Here is a 24,749-nt window from a genome sequence, read left to right on the forward strand (position 1 = left end):
CTTCACCCCTCCCAGTCTTCACGTGTTGTTAGAATTAGAATTGTTCCTTTGTCCTTTAAGATAAGTAAAAGGTAAAGGCTTTTGGTGAAAGAGGTAAGTCCATTGGCGTCTGTCAGGACACAAAGTAGAGCTTGACTAATGAAGAGAGCAAAAGGCATATTATGAATTTGAATATAAATAATAAAATTAAACCTGAAATCTATCCCCATTTTTTTGTCTGGATCTAAGATACAGCCCAAAACTAATCCCCAAAGTTGTGATATACTTCTGTGTCCAACTTTGAGTCCTCCACCTCTGATGCCTTTGTGTTGTATTTAAGCAGAAATGTCAAGCTCTGCTGCAGACCCTGTAAGTGTGTGTACTTAATTATTTGTGTGTGAAATACATGGATTATTAATACTGAAACAGATTTGTACTCAAGCTGCCAATATCCAAGATTTTGTGCCACAATTAGTTATCTTTGAAATGTGGAGGATGTCATTCTTATACCCAAGAAATATTTCTTTTCTCTTTGGAACATTGCTGAAAGAACAGTTTGATATTTAGGGAAATGCTCTATTGATTGATGATGACTAAGATTGATACCACGTTCATGTTTGTGCATTAATGAAGCTAGGTAGAAATCAATAAGCTTAGCTTCTACAAAAATTGTGGTGAAACAGCTTGACTGGCTCTGTCCAAAATTTTAAAATATACCTACTAGCTTTCCAACATTGTTGCCTTTGAAAAAGTCATGCAGCACTAACTGTTTGATGTCTGTATTGGAGGAAGACAGTACAAGCAAGCTGATCTATTACTTCACATTAAAACTCAGTATCTCCAACCTTGACTTAGGAAACCTAAATGTAGGGACCACTGTAACAGGAACTTTTACTTCTGTCTAGTGAAGGAATCAGCTGTCTCTGTATCTCTGTGCTGTCCCATGGGCATGTCTATGTGCATGTGAGATGTCTTCTGCTGAGTTGCCACCCACCTCCCCCCATTTCCCCTCCGTCACTGCATTATTTAAGGGGTCTGTCCACTTAGAAAGTACTGTGGTACAGTGGGAAGGTGTGTGTATGGAAAAATATACATATGTTTGTGTGTGTGTGGGGTCTTGCACACAGTTCATGATACAGTTTGTCTATGTGACACTAGTGTTATAGCCAGCAGCAGTCGATGTGGAATTCATGTGTGTTTTTGAGCATATCACGCTTCTAGCTCTCTGTTCTGTATGTACATGCAAACATTCATGCTTTTCTACGGGTGGGTCTGTAAACCTGGATTAGACCGACATGTCAGTTCAAACTGAAAAGGTCTTTTACGTTAAAAACAAAGCACTTATGATGAAAACATGAAAATGGTTCAGATTAAACAGACTGAATATGAGCTATTTGCAGCCTTCCGAACACATATCGGTCTAACCCTGGTGTCAAAAATGTTGTCTTCTATAATGCAGCCTTTTCAGGATTTGACACTGACACTGTCCCCTCTTGTCTCATCTATCCAGGCAGAAAAAACGGTGAGAATGACAAAAACTACGACACGTTGGATCTGCCCAAGCGCGCAGAGCCATCGAAAGGTAGGCCTCATCTTTCAAGCAAGAGATGCCTCTGTTAACACTTTCACTCCGGAGAAAGAATATCCCATAAGAAAGCTAGTCTCGAAATAACTTGCCTCATTTAGATGTCACCCTGCAGGAGAAGACAGAGAGGGAATGGGTGAGATCTCTGACAGCATTGCTGGTGAAGACATGAGTGTGATTCTTTTGATTAGAGGCAGATCAGGTGTTTTGGTCATTGTGCTGTAGGCAAGAGAAGAGTCCAAGACAAGACCAGGACTACTTATTTATAACGTTTGCGATGTCATAGCGACAGTATATCTTCTATTTTAAGATGATCATTTTGCAGTATTATTTATAATGACCATAAAGCAGTGCAGTGTAACATCACTGTCGGATCAAATGAGGTGATACTGTGTGCTTAAAAATTGCAAACTGTGCATTTCAATTCATTACACGGACTTACCAAGTTATTTTAAACTCACAGACAGCCCCATCTCCCCACTGTCTAATGTCAGTACAGCTGAAATAAAATTATATTCTGAAAATAAATGATGGTTCTCAGCTTCTCCTGGAATTCTTTTTAAGAAAACAAAATAAAATAATATTGCTAGACTCCAGGTCCAGACCATCTAGAATACCTGACAAGACCAATGGCCAAGTCCAAGTGCAAATAGCAACTACCATTCCGAGACAATAGAAACAAACGTCTTGAGTCTGGGGGACTACAGACTGGTTGGTCACCAAAAGCTTGCGAGGCCTTAGCGAAAGAGGCAGTGTGGTAATTTATCTCTTTTTGTACTGTGACAGTCAGTTGTTGGTAGTTTGTGAAAGCATCAACACTATGAGCCGTCTTTTTGTAAAATATGGCAGTAATGCACTGTGACACAATAGACAATAAGAAAGCACCCTGTTGTTGTATATTGAGCTCTACCAAGTTTGTGGCTAATGGGCATCCATTTTTTTGTCTGTTGCATTGTACGGTGCTATATATTTAATTTGTGACTACTGAGCATAGGAGTGGGTGATGTGAAATCTTGGGGTTTGTGTACCTCACTGGCATAGGTAACTTTGCAAACTTACCACGTAGTGAGTTTTGAAGAGTTGAGCTTTGTCTTTAGACTCCACAGCTGTTTGTAACACTCATGTGTGACTAACTGTGTGTATGTGCCCTCATTCTCGCTTTGCTTTTTGCTTTTTGGCACTGACAGGCAGTTGTAACAGTCATAAAAGCAAATTAGCATGCACTGCACACATCAGCGCATCCGGACGGTAATAGAATGTGTATTTGCGTGTGAGTCTGTATAATGTCTTCCTCTGTGGAAAGGTGTGTGTGTGTCTGCGGCTGTCCATCTGTCTAGTGGTGTCTGTGGGATTTGCCTGCACTTGTTACACACACTTATGTGGTATTTACACATCAGCACCTTCATCAATGTCTAGTGGCAGGCACTCAAAGTCAATACCACTTCCTGTTTGACTGTTAATTAGCCACATTAACACGGCAAAGTGAGCTCTCATTAACCTAGATCACAATTAATTGCCATGCTTTTCAAGTTAAGCCGATTTTGCCTGTTGTTTCTATCACTCCTAAAGTAAAGGGAAGCAGATGAGCTCCAAGGATGATAATTAATATTTTCCACTGACTGGGTTTTTATGGGTAAAAGCCAAGCTGGCTTGCTGAAACTGTGGATCTATAGCAGTTAGAATTGTGGTGCGATTACGTTACACAATGTGCTAACAACACCCTTCGGAGTTTTGAATCCTGAGAAAGCAATTATCCTCATAGGCCTTAATGTCATGCACAGTCGAAATGTGTGCGTGTGTGGCTTCAGCACTCGACATTTTCCTGCTCACAGACGGACAAATCATGTTTGACATTTATTAGCTCAACACACAGGCGAATAACAACAGCGAGGTGCGTGGATAATAAGCTTAATCTAGAGCCAAACCCACATCGACTTTTAAAGCACATTTATCACTTTTCAGTCTTTGGGAAAACATCAGAGGTGAAAGTGCCAGTGACTGCGAGACCATAACAGTCATCTGGGTGCCTTGTTTGTTTGTCTATGAAAATGTGTGTTTGTGTGGGTTCAGACACATACTCCGCCATCCGCCACCAACACATCCCGTGGTCATCTGTGGAGAGTTTGCAGAGAGAGATAGGGAGAGCCATTTTCATTCCGTGGCGATGGCTATAGGAGATATGGGAGATTACATGTGTATCCCAGTCCTGATCTGATGTCAGACAGAGAGGGGTCATTGCCAGAGGACCGGGCTGGACTTGGAAGTGGGCAATGATTAATCTTTTGTTGGTTTTGTGTGGATGTGTGTGTGCATGCAAAAGAAAAGAAAGAAAGAGACAACTAAACTGAACTGAAGAAATATTTGGTGTTCATAGTGGATTTGACATTCTGACACCGCAGATGCAGACAGTAAAAAATGATATCTATATGACCTCTTCAATATTAGCCAAACATCAATGCCTGCTTTTCTGCGCTTATTAAAAACTGTTGACTATATCTCAAAAATCAATGTGTTTTTCTCCCTAATAAACTTGTCTCGTCAGTTTCTCAGCTGTAATTCGTGTGTCTAGTTGATTATGTGGCCACTTTGTTCACCCTAATTGATTAAGTGAGTTATTTGGTCTGTGCAGAGGACCTGTTGTAGGAACATACATCAGTAGAGAAGTCCAGAGTTACTGATGGTGCATTATTCATGCCACCCAGAACAGACGCAGAGAAAGAGAGAGGGGTGGCTGTAACAAAAGTAATTAAGAAGTGTGAAGAGACGTATTTCATTAAAGGGCTGGTGAGTGTGGCAGTCCCCGAGATGATGAAACGTTTTCCCAGCAGCTAATTGAAACCAAGCGTAAACCTTTAGATTGGAGAAAGGTCAGGTGAGGGGAGCAAGAAGGGGGAGAGAGGAGAGAAGGTGTGATTTGTGATGACTGAGTGCGTACAGATCTTGCCTCCTTTTCTCTGTGAGTGGAGTTTTTTTTTTTTTTTTATAAGCTTCGGTTAAAACGAAAAATGATTTTCCTTCTGCTGAGGTTTCCCTCAACCAGAGGAGGAGATTGAGAGAATTCAGAAACAGTTGTTGGCTGTCCTGAGAGAAACACGGTGCCTCAAATTAATCAGCCTTTACTTTTTATGCAGCCTTCGTCTCTTCCTCCCCTCCCCCTTTTCATCTGCTCTCTCCTGTGCTTGTCTCTCTTCACCGTACTGTCAGAGCGGTGTCACGATGCACTGATGACAGGGGGTGAAAAAAGCCTCACATCCTCTCTGAGAGTGTGAGTGTGTTTTCAATGAACTCCAGCATCCAAGGTCAACGACTAAGTGCTCAGACCCTGGCCACCAAAACGAAGATAGGAATTATTTACTGTACAACATCAGCTTGTAAAGTGTATCAAGTAGGTCAAGGTGGTTTTTATTTGTCTGTATGTGTCTCCAACTACACTACAACTCATTGTTTGTTGTGTTCGGCTAAGTATACATACAAGAATAGGAAGGGGAATGTAGTGCGTACAAATAGTACACGAAACAAGCCGTCCAGTATTCTTCTCTACATGTGCAAAGTCTACAGTAGATCAGTCTGAGCTGTGACAGGCCGTGCACGGACCTTTGGAGACTTGGGCAGGTGACAAAAGTTACATCACATGGTAGCGGTTTCTGCAAAAGCTATATTTGGATTTGGATTCGGATGTTTATTAAGTATGCTGTAACCATGTTTACCAGCTTAGTGTATTAGCATGCTTACATTTGCTAATTAGCACTAAACTATAGCTTAGATTGATAGAAATGTCATTAACATATTTAGCCATAAACCCAAATAATAATTAGACCTGATCAAGGCACTAAATGAAAAGTCAGGGGATCACCAAACCTGTTACAATTTATCCTGTGAGGAACAGGAATGTTTGTACAGTATTTCATGAAAACATTGAGGAGTTGACAGACTCGAAACGTGAAACCACAAATTTCAGCCTCTTTGTGGTGCTAAGTCATCAGGAGAGATCAGGTACCAGATTTTGTGCCATACAATAGTAGATATTTTAGAACTGTAAGCATAAATATCTGTACAAAAGGAACTTTGCCATAAAGCCCACACGCTTAGCCAAAACTGAAATCAAAGTTGTGGGTGGAAAACTTCTTTCTGACCACATTAAGTTCATATATCAACCCTTGATGCTGCATTGTAGTGATGTCAATTAAAAGTATGCAGATATCGCCAACTTAAAACAATTCAGTGGACCCCTGATTGCCTTTACCTTTTACCCTTGACAGCACGCTCTGCACTAATGTATTTTTATATGAGAAAATAATTGGAAACTGAACGCTGTTTCCTCTGGCAGAGCTGATTCCCAGCATGATGAATCTTTCTGTCGAACTGCTCATAGTTTCCAGTGAGGCTGATTGATCACAACTTCGTCATGTATTGTTAATTAGTCATATCTGACAATAAATCTGACTAAGCAATAAAGGCCCTGCGTTTGAAAAGTGCCTGTGCTTTCCATGAACTCGCCCTCTTTCTCTCATTCTTTCTCTTTCTACCCCGCTTACTAATTCTCGCTTTTCTCGCTCTCTGCCACTTCAGTGCTCTCTCTCTCCATCCCTGGGAGATTTATCGTGCTTCACTCGCCTCAGAAACACGCGCTGAGCAATTGAGAAAACGGCAGCGTTTACCAAGACGACAACTGTGTAACGCGTCTCACTGCTTTGTCTTGCAAGCTGAGCATTTAATTTGTGGAGAGGCCTTAGAGTTGACAAACAACTCTAGCGCGAGCTGTTATGTATTGTACTATATAACCCCCCTTTGATATCATCCCACTGGAGATATCCATTTGTAGTATAATGAACACTGACTGTTTTTCTATCGGAGTTATCTCCGTCTCTGATGCATCTCAGCTCTTGAAGTCTGAAAAGTCACAGGCACAATTGAATTAAGGAAAACAGAGCTCCACTTTCATTGTTTGTCTCTGCTGTTGCCGTTGCATATGGTGGTGAAATATTTCACTTGATGGCTCTGTGGCATGAATCAGATTCTTTTAATCCTTCCCGCAATATTTCTCTGGCTCATAAGCTGCGGCAAGAAAAACAATTGTGCCCAAAGGCATGATGAACACACTGCCGGATTGAACAAATGCATTCAAGAAGATCCATTTTTCAAGATAAAGCATCTTTGTGTCATTAACTGCTGCTTTATAGTAGCACAATTCCAATGGGAGGGACAGACCCGGCCTGTTCTGTGTCTACTTTACTCCAGAAGTTAAAGCAGTATGTCATGAATAATTTACTCTCCATCATGAATTCCGAGCAGCGGTCTTCGTTTTCATGGCTGTGGAATTTAACACGCAGACAGTGAACGCTGACTCCTGGCCTCACTGAGTTCTTGCTAGGTTGCAGCCTGTTTAGCACTTCGGGGAACTACTTATCCTTTTGCTCGGATGAAACACACCACTCAGTTCCTCCAGTTGCGTGCCTCCTTCCCCTCCCCTTCCTCACTTCCTGCCGTCACATTTCACAGCGAAGTGAGACCTCAAATGACGACAGCTACCTCATGAACGTCTGTACCAGGACATACAGAGGTGGACTATCACATATGCAAAGCGTGTGCAAACGAAAAAAATGCATGCATTTAAACACAACAGCTGTACTGACACATGCTCATGGACTTTCACACATGCTTTCTCACTCAGCTTAGCCGCTATCTTGACACATAGCGTCCACTCCACACAGGGTTGGGTTCAGACTGTCTGGCACCTTATATCACTGCCGGTCCCCTCTGTAGCCTCAGTCATTACATTTCCCTTGGCATTACACCTGCCAAATATACAGCGTGTTGCCTTACCTCTGTGTTTCTTTCTTACACTGGATGCCATCATGTCCAGAGGGAAGTCTATTCTCTAAGAAAAGAAGGCCAGTGTATCACAAGTGTGAGGAGTGACTAATTTGTTTTATATTTGTGTTCCATTTCTGCCTTAACCTTCAAGTGGAGACAGAAAACTGAACGGGATACAAACAAACAAACAAACATAGATATTGCATCTCAGGAGACTTCCTAGTTAAATACAGGATAAATAAATAGAAACAAAAGCATACAACCAAAACATCATGTTCCCTGGAATTTCCAGCCTAAATTGTTTCTATGTAATTACAGTTTCCTGCACTGAACAACTCTGCACAGGGCTGTTCCAAGTGGCAGCAATGGATAATTGATGCCTTTGAGTCAAGGCACAGATGTGAAAAAAGTGGAAATACAGCCAAGAAGTAGTTGAGACAGTTTAAAATGAACTAGCTGAGTCGTATGTCAAAATTATGTCAATTCATTCAATGTTTCAGGTTGATCACAATGAATCTAAACTATGTCCAACTGTAAACCATGCTAGTAAGGAGCCTATGAAAGTCGCTGCTTGCTTGCTTCCAGAACTTAGACCTCTTCTTTCTTGAAAGAGCACAGTGATCTATGCGGTTAAGAGGGCGGCATTGAGTGAGTCCCTCCATGTGTTTCTTTATGAGTCAATCATCCATCAATGGTGGGAAAAACAAGTCACAAGTTTTTTACATTACATCTAGATCTCATCTGTGTGCAAGACACTTCAACAGTCAAATGGTAATGAGTCCCTTTAGCTAGATGTCATTTGAAGTAGTTTTTCAATTAGTATTTGAAGTTTTTGTTGTGCATTTGGGAACATGGCATGGCAACAGTGTAGGTATATATGCAAATATTTGTCTGTAAAGTATATTAGTACTTTCACTGTGTGCCAACCATGTGTCGCTCCAGATGCTAAATGTTTCCTTCCACCTACCGCCATCATCTCACCTGAGATTTAAAACTGAATCCCGCTCTGCCACACCAACTGTTCGGCGTGCCACTGAGCCTGTTCAACAGGCCGCGGCTGGCCTGACAGTCCTCACATGCCAATCACTTTACCGCCTTTGTTGTTGATAATAAAACTAAGCACAACGCAGAAAAAAAGGACTAATTATGTGAATAGGCAGCGGCTCGCAGCTGACATTTTAGCTACTGCACACACCCCCACCGCACCCCCTCTCCCTTCAACTCCCCGCCATCCTCTCATGAGCTGTTTCAAACAGGCAGTGATGAAAAGGAGTGATAATAAGGCGAGGAGGAGTAAAAAACAAATGAGGGGGCAGAGAGGTTTATTTAAGTGGGACCACCTTGTGTTTTGTTGGAAATACAAAGAGGTTTGCATAATAATGCTATTCCTAGGAGGTCTTGTGAAGAGTGGCTGCTCTACACATCATTAGCGGAGTGAAGTCCTTGCAGATTAGTATGTGTGTTTGTGTGTGCATTGATGCATGGCAGTATTTATCCACCTGTGTTTGGCTAAGGATACTGAGACACCTCTAATTCCCTGGACTTCCTCTGTGACTGTGCATGAACTTAACTTCCACCCACCACGACAGCACTGATCAACTATTTCTAAAGTTGTTTAAACTTTCCTTACCCCCGAAACTTAGCGCCCCCGATCAGTGTTCCTCCTCCTACGAGGCCCTGCGGGATTCTAAAAAGTGCTGTGCATCCGCAGTAGCCAGTGAAATCAGGCTCTACCGATGATCAACCATGTCACTCACCTCCCCCATCTCCCAAAAGTGGAGCAGTAGGGGCAAAGTGATAATTATGAGACAAGGAGGATTCCAGGGTGGTAGGAGGCAACACGGTGAGATTTACTTGCCAATTGGAGCCTTTGTTTGGCCCCATTTGAGGCACAAGGGTGCTGCTTCCTGTTTCTGCGAGAGATGCTTTAATCTAATTAAAAGCAGATTAATGGCCCGCTGACTGCCATCGCCGGAGCTACAAATGAGGCTTAGTAAGGGGAAAAATACACTCCCCTCCAGAGTTTGCCACTGTCCTGTTACTGGTTAACAGTAAATGAAATATTGGTCGTAAACAGTCTAGACTGTTGTAAACAGGAGTGCCTAAATGGACCCAAAGGAGAGCTGTCCTTGTATGCAATCGAAGGAGAGGGTCAGACGGAGCAGAGAGGAGTTCGGCACTGGCAGGCGTCCAATCAAACTGCCCCTCTGCTGAGGTTTTACTCTGAGCGTAAAATCAGTGAGAGCTACATTGTATATCAGGCAAGCATGACGATTATATTTTAAGGATTTAACTGATGCTAATAAACTCTGCGGCATAAAATTTGTGCAGTCCTTGCAAGCAAGTAAGCAGACGAGTGGAAACGCCAAGGTCTTAGTGCTTTAACAAAACTCCTCTGACTATGCAACAGCCATGAAAGAGATGAGCAGAAGAAAGGGAAGTATAAACAGATGAAGGAGAAAAATGTAAGCTTCTATTTATGTAAGAGAGCGAGGGGAGTGAGTGGGAAGAGGGCGAGATGAAACAGCGGTGAGTTCCTCAGCATCCACAGCTCGTCTGTTTGACTGGTCTATAATCACAAGTTTTTTGGATTTTAATGTGCGTTTGATTCGATGATGGGTTCATTTAAGCCGGCGGGGGCAACTCATCTTATCCTCACTGCCTTTCATTTGACTCGTATAAGCACACACACATCCAAATCCTAATTCATACAGCTGTCCACACGCACATACAAACACACAAAGTCATTTACGCTCATAAACACTCTGTCAAAATCTGACCATGAGGGTGGGATAATATGGCTATTAGAGGCTGTGTTGTTTGTCAGGGTGTGAGAGAATATTACCTGGGAAAATTGACCACAGAATCAGCTGCGTGGGTGGGTGGGGGTGGGGGGGGTTTACACTGTCATCCTCCAAGGCGAGAGTTAATCCAGAGTATCCATCACACTTCGGCTTGGCATTTCACAAAGAGGCGGCTGCCGAGGCTGGAGGGAGCGTTTAAATGAGAGATGGGTGCTGACACCGACACAGACACAGGAAATCCCTCCACCGTCAAACCCCATCACAGCCGTCATCACGCATTGAAGATGCAGGCTCTAACTGGAGATGTGGAGTGCACTTGTTTAGGGGCTATGTGGCCCGGGCTGCGCTGCACCAGCCAGGCGGAGTTCAGGATGTTTTCATTGGTCTAAAGGTGAAATAAAACCAGACACCATGTACATTTCCTCATATTTGGTCTTGGTTTATTAGCTTGCATCGTACATCAAAACTCCCCACCTATTCCTCAATATGTCATATAAAGCTGTTTATTTTGCAGGTAAAATAACCCAAGCAATGGTGGGAGTTAGGCAAGATCACCAGATTCCATTCACTAAGAATAATCATAATGGTACATGCCTTTCTACCCCAACAGAACTAATAATAAAGTCAGTGCATTGCCAATCAGTGTGTACTTACCCACAATGTCCTGAGTCTAATGAGGCAAAACAAGTGACACCAGTGGGTGTATTTACAGGACACAGATGGAACAACTGACAAGTGAACACAGGTGAAAGCTTTTAGGCTCAACAGAAGAACGCTAACCCAAGATGACCTCCGCAGACAAAAACAGAGATAAAAAGAAACACAGCGAAGCCCCACTGTGACACAAAAGATAAGACAGACTTTAATGATCCCACACTTTGAAAATTCACTTGTCGCAGCAGCTCGCATACACAAGGTTGATAATAAATAGAGTCTGAAAAATAAAGAGTCTGACAGCTGTTGGTAAGAAGCACCTGTGGCAGCGCTCCTTCGTACATGGTGGGAGTCTCAAATACCTGTGCCATTTTTGCTCTTTGAGAGGCCTTCCAGATTTAGGTTTTCATTCATTTGCATGAAAATTGACTATATCAGCAGGTTTAAACCAGAAATTCAAGAACAGTCATTAGTACAGCCTCATCATCCGGTCTGCAGGCCCAGACCCAGGTCAGCCCATCCTCTTACCCCACATCTGCTTCGGTCAAAGGCCTCTATCTTAAGTCACTGCCATATCTCTCTTAACCCCCACCTAACTGCCCCACCAGCAGTCTACAGGATTATCTTGGCTTATTCCCAAAGGCTGGACATCCTCCTCCCAAACCTCTATCCCAAACTGCAGAGTACATCATTTAGCCTGTGCTGCAGTGCATCAGTTTTTCTTATGGTAGATTGTAGATGTTTTTTCCCCCCTCATCTTATTACTCTCTTGTTGCTCTGACATGTTCTGTGGATCTCTGTGGACTTTTTACCAGACATCCCTCACATCTACCATACAACATTCATAGCTCGAATGCACTCAGTCACTGTTTCCTCCATCTCTCTTTCCATCCATCATGCTTTACTCCTTCAACTTTTTCCTTTTCTCTCTCACTGCATTATTCCTTTCTTTCCCTGCTCTCTGGTCTGGTCAGCTGCTTTCCATTCCCCCTCTGTCTCTCATATTTTCCTCCTGACTTCTTCTTCATTCTCCTTCCCTCTCACAGGCTTACTTTGTACTCTCTTTCCTACTCATCTCTCTCCCTGTCATCTCTCTATTTCTTATTCTCCCAGTTCTCCCCTTTCCTTCTCCTCCTCTCATCTCCTCTCCTCTGTTGATGCACTATATCCCTGTGAAATCCCTGTCAGACTTAGGTAGATATAACATGTTGTGAATCAACTGTAAACCGTAATTTATGGTGAAAGCACAACACTGCCCCGACAACTGAAGCTTGTTTTTCAGCCTTTCGGGCTCAGGTGAGCAACTTGCACTGCCAAACAGGAAATAGGAAACCTTGCTCACTGCCCACCCACGGCCTTTCTCTGTGGGCTCCCCCTCTCCCTTTTCTTTCTTTATTTTTATCTCTTTCTCTATCTACCTTTTTCTCCCCCTCTATCTCTTTCTCTCTGGCAGGCTCTCGCTGTTGCCTGAGTTTCTGCTTTCGTTTGTGTCTGGGTGAGGACGTGACTTGCCTGAGCAAAGACAGCAGGCACTCAAGGTGATGCTGAAACATACTCCACTCTCACAAATGCTCACACACACACACACACACACAACATGGAGTCATACACACTAATACACTCAAAAGCAGATACACATGCCTCTCCTTTTAAAGCACTTGAGTGTCTGTGGGAGCTGTTGATGCTAAACACAAACTTGCGCGGGGCACAAGCAGAGCTTGGCCAATAATTGCAGTCCTCGGGCAAGAATTTTGGCCAGTTGCTGCGGAATCATGGGTATTACAGGTTGTGAGATGTCTCCATCTAAAGCTACCCGTCACCGTGTTCAACACAACTGAATGAAGTGCAGCACCTAAATAGCCAAGTTGCAGCGTTATGTAATATGCTGCTTTAGAGGCAGGTTGTTCATTTTCCTTGTTTTGCTGTTGCCTGCCTCACATGAACATCGAATGAACAGATTTGTTAGTGGCAATGGAGATGGGGTTGCCATGGCAACCCGAGTACTACCATCATGTACCCTTTCATCCCTACGAATTGTCTACATCAATAGGTAGAGCATTTCTGGCACGACTGCTGCATTCTGTATTTGTGGTAGGGATGGGAGAGAAAGGAAGAGAAAGACGATGGGAGAAGGCGAGGAAGAAAAGGGGAAAGAGAGAAAAGAGAAGCACGAAGAGAAAAGAAATGTTCTGAGAAACACAGAAGCTGGCTTCTCTCTCTATCTGTTCTCCATCTGCAGCCAACATAATAGCAGAGTTCAGACATATATCTGCAATGTGTGTGTGCAGTATGTAGGATGCAGAGTAGTCTGGCATCCTCAGCTACAGTTTGAATGCTGAATTATGTATAATGTTAATTATAGTCAACTAGTGATAAGCAACGGTTATATGATTGCATGAGCTAGTTGTATGAGGGTCAGTGTGTCTCTTTATTCAATAAAGCAGTTTTAATTACCTTGAACAAGAAAGTTCTCTTGACTTGAGACATGTTGTTTTGTATTTTTTAATATATTATCTGGCTTTCAGCAAAGCTAAATAATACAGCCAGGAAAGATTTCAGTTGTAATTAAGATTTGCTGACACAAATGGTATTTCATATTTAAAGGTCCGGTGTGTCAGATTTAGTGGGGTATATTTATAGAATGTGAGAGAAAATGGAATATAATATGCATAACTACAACTCACGCCGTCTAAACAGTTAAGATAACGTAATGTAAACACAACATTACACTGATAACAACATTGATGGGACGTGGCGCTAAATGTGAAAAAAAAGATCAACAGGATACAGGCTTATGTTGTGTACATGTTGAGTACTTTAAGCTATACATTTATATCTCCACTTTTAATAGACTCTAAAATGTTTGGTTACAGTGCTGTTTTCAAGTGCTGTCACACATACCATACTTCAGATCTTATTGCACATGACTGGCTTAACAAAGTGACAAATACATCTTTGAAAATGGAATTTACTTCTTTCCCCACAGTCCATTTTGTCATTACTGCCAACTAAAAGCTTCTGGATCCATGATATGCAGCTTTTACCTGTGCCAAACATGGAGCTTTTGGTTACAGCGTAAAGCAGAGTGAGAGCTTGTACTGTGCACAGACAAGCAATCTGTACATGACACCTATGTTTAAACATAAGCAAGAACAACTTTGAAAGCAATTTGCTGAATAGTGGCAAATTGTAATGAAAGGCTTTTTATACTCCACACAACCTGAAAAGTAACATATCTTGTCAATATGTTTTTCATCCGAAGGGAAATAACATCTGACAGAGATTCTAATATAAACACCTTCACCTCAGGCCCTGAAACACTATTACATTAGCACGAAGAACATTGGAAACAAACAACAAGAGCATTACCACTGTTGATCCACTGAGAGGCCCGGGTAGCTGCAAGGCACATTCTTGAGCGAACCACAGAAAACCTAATACAGCTATGGCTCAAGAGTGGGAGACCCACTGGCTCTGTGTTCCTGTCCAAAGTTCAGGGGTTGTAGTGGGAGAGATGGAGCACTTCCGATGGACTTTTATAAAGGACTGTTTAGACGTTTCAGACAATCTGGTGTCAGTTTGTCAGCATGCTACCGGTGTTGATGTGTCCTCTCTGGACTAAAAGCCCACAGCAGGACTTTGCTGGCCTATCGGCACAGGAAAGAGGAAGTATTCCCCTGTCATTGCAGAAACATCTTGCTGAAAAGGGTTCTATTGTGCTAAATAGTAGGAAACAAGCTTTCCTGGAACAGACGTTTAGGAGTGCTGGAGCAGGACCCCTGTTGTGAAATGGCAAAGATGACGGGAGGCAAAGAGGCAGAGAGAGGGTCTGCACTGCACGTTTGCCTTCAGCGATATCTCTCCCTCTCTGCCGACTCTGTCTCTTTGCCCAAGTCTCTCTCCAGTGTCTTAAATCAGTCCCATCACACCAGGACATTTTTGTGGCCCGAAGCTGATGGGTAGCCATCCAAGAGATGGGCTATTTGCCACCTTCTGCCTCTCTTTGTCAACATCCAACAAACTAAGGCCAAACCACTGTGTGGGTATGCTAATGCTTGGTGCCCCGGGGGCTGCCCATAGAGGTGCCAATATGCGACAGAGGCCAACTGGATACAGGAGGAGAAAATGAAGCTTTGACTCCTGGACCCTGTCAGTTTGAAGGGGTGACCAAGGGGTTGAACGGCCTTTTCAGCCTGGCAGTGCACACTGTTTCGGCTCTGTTGGGAGGTATGTGGAGAGAAAGGGAATGCAAGCCTCCATTACATGTTGTTCCTCCTGCTTAGGATGAGGACAACTGTGTGTTTTAAATCAACTGAACAAGACATGGGTCATGTTATATATGAAACAAATGTTTGTTTTCAGTGTAACGTTATATGAAACAAATGTTTGTTTTCAGTGTAACCTTGTGATTTAGACGCAGCATTAATGTGCTTCACAAGTCAAAGCCTGGTTACATATATCCCTGAGATTTTGATACATCTCCAGAATGCAAATAGAATGAAAATTTCTCTGCCCTCTGTCAATCCTCCATGCATGTAACCTTCTCTTGCTATAGTTAAGTAAAGATCCACTGTACCCATCCTCAAGGATACAGCTGTCCATTTTAAACATGTATGGTGCTATCTAACCTTATTTATTTGCACATATTTCTTGATAGAGACTATTCAGTAATGTTTATGCGTATTTGTTGCCAAAAAAGAAATGTAACGCTATAATCATAATAATGTCATGTCTTGACCAATTTGTGGTCATTTTACTGACAGTTTGACAAATAAACCCTCCATCAGAGCATTCACTATGTGTCCTTATATGTAGATCTGAAACCTAATGTGGCCCAATGAACCATAGCTGTATGGTTTGGCTGTGTTTACAGATGGTTTAAATGCAGTACGGCCTATCCAATTATAATTATCCTTTATGCACTGCACCACTGAAATTGTCTGTAAGCTCCATCAAGCTGATGCTCTTTCAAGCAGCGTAAAAAAATATATAAAGTGGGCATTATTTGCAACACTACAAACTCAAGGCAGAACTATTGAAGGTATTTTTTAACACCTCTGTAGCAAAACAAACAAAAACAGTGCACAGTATATTTTCTGAAGCTACACTTTTTATTCCATAGTTGTATATATTCAGTATGTGCACTAAAGTGCTCTTGAAACATCTCAAGTTCGACCCAGTGTATTTCAGGGTCTGCATAACTATAATGAAATGATACTATTGGTGTGTTCATGTATACTTTTGTCTATCAAAATACTACACTTTTAATAAACATCTCAGGTGTGTGCATAACTATACTGAGGTTACACTTATAGTATATCAGTGACCGCCACCTTATGAAGCACCAAATATTCATTGTAAGTATCATATAGTAAGCACATATGTGGAGAAAATATACCTTTTTCTCACTTATTATAAAAAGAATATATTTTCAGCATTGCTTGTTTTTGACTTGGGGGCTGAATACACATACACACACACAGGCATGTACGTAAGAAACAAAACAGAGCGAACAAAACAAAGCAGAAACAAAAACAGAGAGACAACAGTGAGTTGCAAGGAACAATAACTTCATATATCCATAATTTATGGTTTAGCTATATCTATAAAGGCTCAGGGGAAGAAAGACCATTATTGATCACATCTAGTCAAGTTTCCTAGGTAGCAAAATAACAAATCTCTTTTAGATCTGATTTAAAATTGTGGATATCATTTAAGAAATACAAACAAGAGTTCAAATCAAATTCTATTTCCACGACACCCTTTTGGTTTTTAATGAACACGACAGTCACAACAGTTATTATACCGGTGGCATGCTACATTTAATGATGTCCTGTTTTTGCCACCGCCTCGCTGTAGCTCTGTCCTGCGAAAGTCTTCATTAGCACTGTAGCACTCTCTAATACGCCTGTGTGTACTTACATAAAGATACATGCATAAAAAGGGGGCTGACAGGGTTAAATGTGTATGAGTTACAGATGTGGAATGAGACTAAGAGGATTGCAGGCTAGAGGCTTCCCCACTGTAATGGCCTCATTTATTTATGCGGGTGTTTCGGGTAAGGGGAGAGTGAGACCATGTGGTCAGCACTACTCTGTCATTCATGTCTCCGTCTTTCTGCGACACCTACCTAAAGACACTGAATAATGAGAGCAACATCAGAAAGCTCCCTCTCTTACAGTGTTGCACTTCACCAGCATTTCAATGAAGACAGGAGTGCAAAGGTCAGAGTCTGTGTCTTATTACAATAGTCCCGCAAACGTAGAATGATGAGCAAAAAGCAGTTATAGAAAAATAACTGAGGACGACAGTTTTTTTCATTATTCCATTGTTTGTTTTCTGTTTTTTTTTCCCCATCTGCCACTCTCTTCATCTTCCTCCATCTTTCTCCAGTTTTTCTCAGCGCTGTAAAACTCCCCTATGAGTTGTAGAAAGTGATACACCATCACATCCCCCTGATTCGATGGAAGTGCTGTGTGCTGGAAAACGGAGCTGTAAATAAATGGAGATAGAACAGCGCTTGTGTAGAAGGAGGAAGAGACCCTGTACGTGTTGTAGGCAGACTGGATCGATGAACATCACTTTTTGACATTACCGGGCGAGAGCTTTGTGTGTGTGTGTGTGTGTGTGTCTGTGTGTGTGTGTGTCTGTGTCTGTGTCTGTGTGTACAGAGGTGTTTGCAGAAGTGTGTATCCAATTCTGCACAAATACAGCCAACTGTCCTGGAGGAAAGCAGATGGTCGGGAGGATTTAGTCAGTGAGGTGTTTGTCTGAGTGTGTGAGTCTGTTCACATACATGTATGAGTGTGTGTGTCCCTTCCTCACCCACCAGTTAATCCATTATCATTTACCGGCCTGTCACACCGCTACACCTTGGCTTTAATTGCAGCCAATAGTGAAGCTACTTGAACCAAATGAATGCTTTAGCTCTGCTTTGAGCACTCAATCACTTCAACTTAACTTTGTTTCTAACCCAGTTTTCACACACTGCAGCGCCGCAAAGCCCCTTCTCTTCACTTCCCGGCCACTAATTGAGCTTCGCCTCAATTGCAGGAGTTGTCACTGTCATCTCCAGCTTTGAAAAGTAACCTGCTGCTCCTCCCCTCTCACCTCATTTAGGGATGAGCGTAGATCTCCCGAGCATTTTGTGCCAATGCACATTTGTATTTGCGTGCATGTGTGCGTGCAGTCTGTGCGTGTTTGTCCCCTCAGCACGGTTAATGAAGCAGAGCTCAGCAGGAATCTTGTAAGGGGGCCACAGTTGCGTGTGATGTCAACCACGCCAATACACAAGCAGGGGAAATAGACACGCTGGGCTCAGCTCATCGGGAGTTGGCACTCACGTTAGTTACACTATAATGTATTCATTTATAGATTTTCTTCTATTTTTGTATCGTTAATTTGGCGAGTGTGTGAACATGAGGTGGTTGGAGGTCATCGGCTGCTTTGTGCACATGTGTCTAACAGTAGTGGAAAAGCAGCAAAGCCGAGAATTTGAAAGTCAATGAAGTTTACTTCCTTGTGATTTAAGTCTCTAAGGATCTAATTTTTTTTTCTGTTTTTTTTTTTTTTACTGCTTAAATAGCTACTCGTTACTTTGAGGTGATCTTGGACTTTCTACTACAGGGCCTGCATGTGACACCTGTAGTTACTGGTTACTCTGCAGATAAATACTTTTCATACAAAAGGTGATGAAAGTGCAAATTTGATCGGTTGTTATAGGTTGTTTTTTACAGTGTTATGTAAGGTTGTATAAGCTCCACCTTGATCACTGTTACCAAAAAAAACCTGCAATAAGTGCTCTCTTTAAAGCATAATCTACTTTTAAGTTGATATGGCAAACTTCCTACACATCGAGGAAATACAGTTGCAACAGTTATGTTCACCTGAAGATCTGGTCTCCACAAACTGCTGAGGCAGATTCCTGGTTCTTTAGTGACTAAATACTGCAAAACCAAAACAATGAGCCATTATCTCAAATACTTGTGGGATGTCTACTCTTATGTTCTAAGTCTGGGAAAGAACTAAATACTTCTTCCACCTCTGGTGCCAGAGTTTGTACTGATTATACTGAGTCTTCTGTACTAACTAAACAAGAAGTGTAGTTGTATACACTCCACACTACACCACTAGACACATCTGTACCTAAGTAATCGCATCATGTTTGCAGGTTGTCACTGAATCCAGGGTTGTGGGTCGCCCTCAGCAAAGCCAAGGCCACGTCACACTGACAGCTCTGCTCCTCCTCTGGATTGTAATTCTGCCTAACAAACTGACAACTAGCAGGCCAAAAGGCTAGCAGGAGATGACTGGTGACAAGAAGAACAACACTATATGGTTGCTAACAGAGCTCGACCTGCCTAGTGCTGCTAGGAGAGACCTGAAGCGCTCGGTGCTGACATTAAGCTCCGGCACCGAATGAAAGCTCTGGAGGAGATTCTCTGGCCCAACAGCGAGAAATTCTGCTGTGGATAGAGGAATTAGTTTAAAGGCCCAGTGAATTCCCCTCCACTCCCATCCTCCTTTGTTGAACAGTGCATGCCTTTTTTGTCTTGAGTTCCTCATTTGTAAAATGCCAATTTCATAAGTCGCTTCAGTTGGTTGCCAGACCAAGACCACAGGAATTACAATATGGAGGAAATGTGGAATTGCAGATTATATTACAAAAATGCTTTCATAAAAGGCACAGTTTTAGAGTGCAGGCGAACTTGGCAACATAGGTTCAACATGGCTGACATTTTGTGCAGAGCAAATCTGCCTTGGAGATGAAGTGTCTGTCAACAGGACTGCCTGCAAGATGGTCTCCAGTTTGCTGAGTATGCACCCAGTAGACCCAGAAATATGAGGAGCATGCAGAATGTTGCTGACTGTCTGGTTTGCAGACTCCCCTCTTGCGTAGCCCCTGAGAAAACCTACTGATGTGATTCATGCTTGAGCACATGGTTACAACCGGGGTCTCGTGCAAGACGACTTCTTCTTCTGCTGCTTCTTTGAAAATACGTTCAAGATTGTCAAGCAGCAATATAAAGAAACATCTTCCCGACCTGGCAGTTACTCCCACACAAATTCTGAAGCAGGCTTGGCATGATCTCGAGTGGAAACGCCGCAGGGATGAAAACCCTGCTTTTTGAGTGTTAACAACTATGTAGCTCTGTCTGAATCTGGCAATCTCTGAGCTCGCCCAGGCTTCCGCTCTCTGCAAATTATGGGTGTGAGATGTGAATTTAGAGGCACAAATGTCAGTTTGTTGGTTTCCCTCATACCTCACAAGCACACAAATGACACTCTTCCCTCTTTCACTGTTTTCTTTTCTTCTACTTAAAAAAAGTAAGTCAATAAAAAAAAAAGGAGACGTTACCTTAAGATGCCCTCTTAAGGGTTTTGATTCACACTTTTAGACCCAAAGTCACACTCACATTACAAAAAGATTCTCTATTTCTACATCTCAGAAAATACTGAGGGCCTTGTCAGCCCTTGTGCATCAATCAAATAGGGTTACTATATATCCCTGCCCACATAATACAGGGGTTTTCAAATAGAACCTTGGAAATTCTGGCCTCAGAAGACATGGGAAGAAAAAGTGGGTTGTATTTTCTTTAATTTGAGCCTGGAGGGATTTGAAATTGCCTGTGTGCTATTGTAGAGGATAGGAAGGAAGCTGCTGGAGAAATAGTATTTATTTTAAAGAAGATTTTAACCACCAGTTTCAAAGCATTATCTAACTTGTGATCTGGACTGCAGAAGTCTGTCAAAGCCTCAGTGAGTCATAGCAGATTGTGCCCCCTGCTGAAGCACTGCGGCCATACTTCTGGCTTTGTTTTAATATTTTGATCTGTTTCTTCTTTCACCATTGATTAATAGACTGTCAACATGACAACAAAACATGGTTTTTACATCACTTTTGAAGCCAAGCACTTCATTGTTTTCTAAGTAAAATAAAACCTGAACATGCTCCAGCTGTCAAATTCCGACGTGATGTCTTTCCTTCCTGTAGTGTGATGTATCAAGCTATTAAAAATGCATGACTCCCTCCAGAGATAAACAGCTCATAATGACCTTGACAGAAGAAACATCCTCGCTCTAAAATCTCTACCTCTTTTAATTGAATTGTTTCATGTCTAGTTGAACCCATGTAAAGCAGTCGGTGACAAACCTGTTTGTGCAAAATCAGTACAAAACCCTGGATGAATACATTTGATTTGATGTGATTCGACGCCTCTGTCTCTCTCTGTGCCTGCACTGTCTAATAGCTGATAATGTAATTACGCTTCCATCAGAGGGAGGCCTAATGATTGACTGTGGTGGAATGTGTTATGTGCCTGTGAGATAAACCTCCCTCTCGAATGCTCCGGGTTTGGTCAGTGCTGTCGGATCAATAATTTCTCCTTCTTGCGTTCTCCTCATTTATAATACTGAAGTACACTCAATCATAATGCTTCAGAACTACTAAGAGGAAAGATGCTGTTCCTGCAATTCTTAATCAAGGTGTTGCAGCATATTATTGTAGCAGGTGGACAGCTTGGACTTAAATTTCCATTCCATGTACACAGTGTACATTTTTACTTAAACTTTGCAAAATAAGCTGCAACAGTAATTTCGTTGCCTTTGTCAAGGTTATCCGTTACCAGAGCTACTGTGCATTACGGTCTTCCCTGTTTCCCCTTGCCAAAGAACTCCCCCTATGGTCTGTACTGCGTGTACCTTCACACAGCCTAATTGGCCTGTCTGTCTTGCCAGGAAGTCTAACCAGTATATGTGTGTGTGTGTGTTTCTCTGTATTTCCCTCCAGGCTTTGAGCTGCTGTATCAGCCCGAAGTGGTGAGGCTCTACCTATCTCTGCTGACGGAGAGCCAGAACTACAACACCCTGGAGGCCGCTGCCGGGGCCCTGCAAAACCTCAGCGCTGGACAGTGGACCGTGAGTCCAGGGCCGGGGAGGGTACAACAAACAGATAATGCTCTGTCTGACTTTTAGACTGTTTGACTTATGTATTGAATTTTTGTAACTTCTGTTCTCATCATTGACCTTCTAGTAGCAGATATCTTGGATTGAAAGTCTTGGTCAGGAATGGTTAGTTCATTAATGTACACCAAACATTCATCTCTGTTAGATGTTTGCTTCTGATGATGGATGATGTGAGAACCTCTACAGCCAGAACCAGACATTTATTTCAATTAGAGTGTCTGTGGGGCCACTGAGAGGCTGTCTGACTTGCAGGCAGCAGTGAATTATCAACAGGGAAGGCTAGTTGTCAGATGCCAGTTTATGTGCAGCACCCCAGGCAAGAGCAGCCACTTATGTTTTTCAGCAGGATACTGCCTGTATTTAGCCCACAGCAGCATTATCATGGCAGCACGTTTCTTAACACTTGTGTGTCAGGCTGTAAACACGACCGTCAGTCCTCTGAATTCATCAGCAGCACCAAGCCTGTACCTCAAGTATGGAAATCATCTGAACTTTTTTATCCGAAGAGTCTGTTTTTTTGTTTCATGAGTTAACGTCCACTCCTCTGGAGTAGTGATTTTCAACTAAGGTGAACATCTTTTGCCGTATTTTCTCATGCTGAAGCCGATCAGCTGAATCTTGGAGAGGCTCAGGAACCTGCAGAGCCGCTAACCCATCACACTGTCATGTGGTGGCTGCACAAAGCATGTCCCTACTCCCCGAGAGGATATCAGAGCTGTCTCCTGAAGCTCTCCTCGTTCTTTGAAACTGCTCTGGTCTGTACTACTGGATCGACCTGGTTGTTAAGGCTTACTACTGCCACCTGGTGGTTGAGCTGTGCTTGTCGTCTGGTTAATTACATCTCTTGGGGTGCCAGTGCTTAGAAGAGAAATCCTTTCATGTCAAACTTAATGTTTCATGTTACAAAAAAATGAGAAGTAAAATCTACTGATGTTTAAATTAAGACAAATTATATCACATGTCCATTCACAGCCCCACTGTGTAATGTCGTGGATTAGTCATACTCAGGCAGCAGTGCTGAGCTGCCTTGCAGTTAGTAAGTGAATGACTGAGTATGTGTGTCTGTATGTGTCGGTTGTGTGTTTGTGAGCATGAAGGCATATACAGTATAAGAAATGTCTTGACTGGTGTCATAGACCTGACCTGGACTCCAGTGGAGTTTTCCCAGTGGTCAAAAGAAAAGACATGCAGCCACATTTGGGAGCTCCCAGGTGGGAATGTGTAGGTCTACAGGATTTTGCTGACAGTGTGCGCTCACTCAGCTTACCCTAGACGTTAGAGGTTAAAATTATAAAAAACAAGTCACACCATGCCCTTTGTCTGCCCTCTAGTGGTCCAACTACATCCGAGCCACAGTGCGTAAGGAGAAGGGTCTTCCCATCCTGGTGGAGCTGCTGCGCTCCGACTCTGACAAGGTGGTCCGAGCTGTGGCCATCGCCCTGCGCAACCTGTCTATCGACCGCCGCAACAAGGACCTGATCGGTACAAAGCATGAGCAGTACAATAATTATTCCTCTGGTCCATAGCAGCCTTGAAGAGATGCCTTCATTTGTTACATGAATTGTTACATGAAAGTAGTCAGAAAGCATTATAGACTGTAAACGACAGCTCATACAATCTTCCTATTGGATTCTATTTTTAACAATATACTTGAAATAATTAGCCAATATTTTTATTTAATTTGATGACATATCAGATGAAACCTTTTTATCTGCTTAACTGTAAAAAAAAAATACTTCCACCATACAGGAAGTTATGCCATGCGGGACTTGGTGAGCAACCTGCCAAGTGGCCAGCAGCGGCCAGCCAAAAACCTGGAGGAGGACACTGTGGTCGCCATCCTCAACACCATCCATGAGATTGTCACTGACAGCTCTGAAAACGCTCGTTCCCTCATCCAGGCTCAGGCCATTGAGAAGCTGGTCGCCATCAACAGAACCAGGTGAGGCTTTACACCTCACACTCTGTACAGTGAATGTAATTCATGTTGCTAATGTTGATTACATCGGAATCTTCATTTAGATTAAGATTGTAAACCAGATTTGTTGAGGACTTATATATTAAATCTAATTAAATGGAGGAGAGTGCACTTGAGTGCAGAGCTCCACCAAGTGTGTCTGTGAATCAGGGAGTGAAAGACAGGCTGCATGTCCAATGTGTATGCATGAGAGTAGTTAAATGAAGAGGATATATTTAGGTTACATTATCAAGGTGTAACCAGAGTAGACAGTCTATATGGAGAGACAGTGTCTATATAAAGCAGATGGTATGATGTGTTTGGATGCAGTGTTTGGAAAAGACTGTGACAGGTAGTTTGGAGCTCAACACAACCAAAAGTAGTGTGGCATGTCTGCATGCATGTCGATCACTTGTGCACCCTACTGGCCAATTAGTGAAGAATGAGGAGGCAGCAGTCAATGGCAGAATAAAACAGAGCAGTCAGTAAAATGGGGTTTTATAAAAGTGTGACCCACGAGAGGTCCTTGAGCATGACTGTGCACAAAATATATTAGGCTGGTGGATCTAGTAGTATGCAAGCTGTGGACAGACACACACACACACAGACACACAGGGCCGAATGAGCGATCCCCTCCGGGTTTAGCCTGGCAAAGGTAACGAATCACAATGCAAGCTTTCTAAAGGATGCCAAAAAACTCACCATGTCTGGTAAATTCTAGGTGATTACTGTTATCTTGTGTGTTTTCGTAACTTCATTCTTACCGTAGGTCACACAGTCTGTACTGCAATCAGTGAACCAAACAGTACATATATCATCATATTTATGTAAACCACACCTGAAGTGTGGATATACCATGGAGACATTATACACGTAATAATTACAGTGTGACCTTGAATACAATTTGCATCATGAGCTCACATTAGTATTCATGGAGGATAATGTAATGTGTCTCTAATGGGCCAAGCTTGGCTACCACAAGACTATACTC

The 24,749-nt window shown here is 42.5% G+C and overlaps 1 protein-coding gene across 10 annotated transcripts in view; it reads left to right on the forward strand.

Annotated features, from left to right (window-relative positions):
* arvcfb (ARVCF delta catenin family member b) overlaps window positions 1-24,749 on the forward strand; it is a 191,075-nt gene that overhangs the window by 152,286 nt on the left and 14,040 nt on the right. For all 10 annotated transcript variants that reach the window (XM_027275646.1, XM_027275604.1, XM_027275638.1 and 7 more), the window contains 4 exons: window positions 1,490-1,561; window positions 21,626-21,753; window positions 23,133-23,283; window positions 23,551-23,743. In XM_027275646.1, coding sequence (XP_027131447.1) covers window positions 1,490-1,561; window positions 21,626-21,753; window positions 23,133-23,283; window positions 23,551-23,743 — 544 coding nt within the window. The remainder of the gene's footprint in view (window positions 1-1,489; window positions 1,562-21,625; window positions 21,754-23,132; window positions 23,284-23,550; window positions 23,744-24,749) is intronic.

The sequence above is a fragment of the Larimichthys crocea genome, chromosome III, assembly GCF_000972845.2.
Source record: "Larimichthys crocea isolate SSNF chromosome III, L_crocea_2.0, whole genome shotgun sequence".
In the NCBI taxonomy this organism is placed as follows: Eukaryota; Metazoa; Chordata; class Actinopteri; family Sciaenidae; genus Larimichthys; species Larimichthys crocea.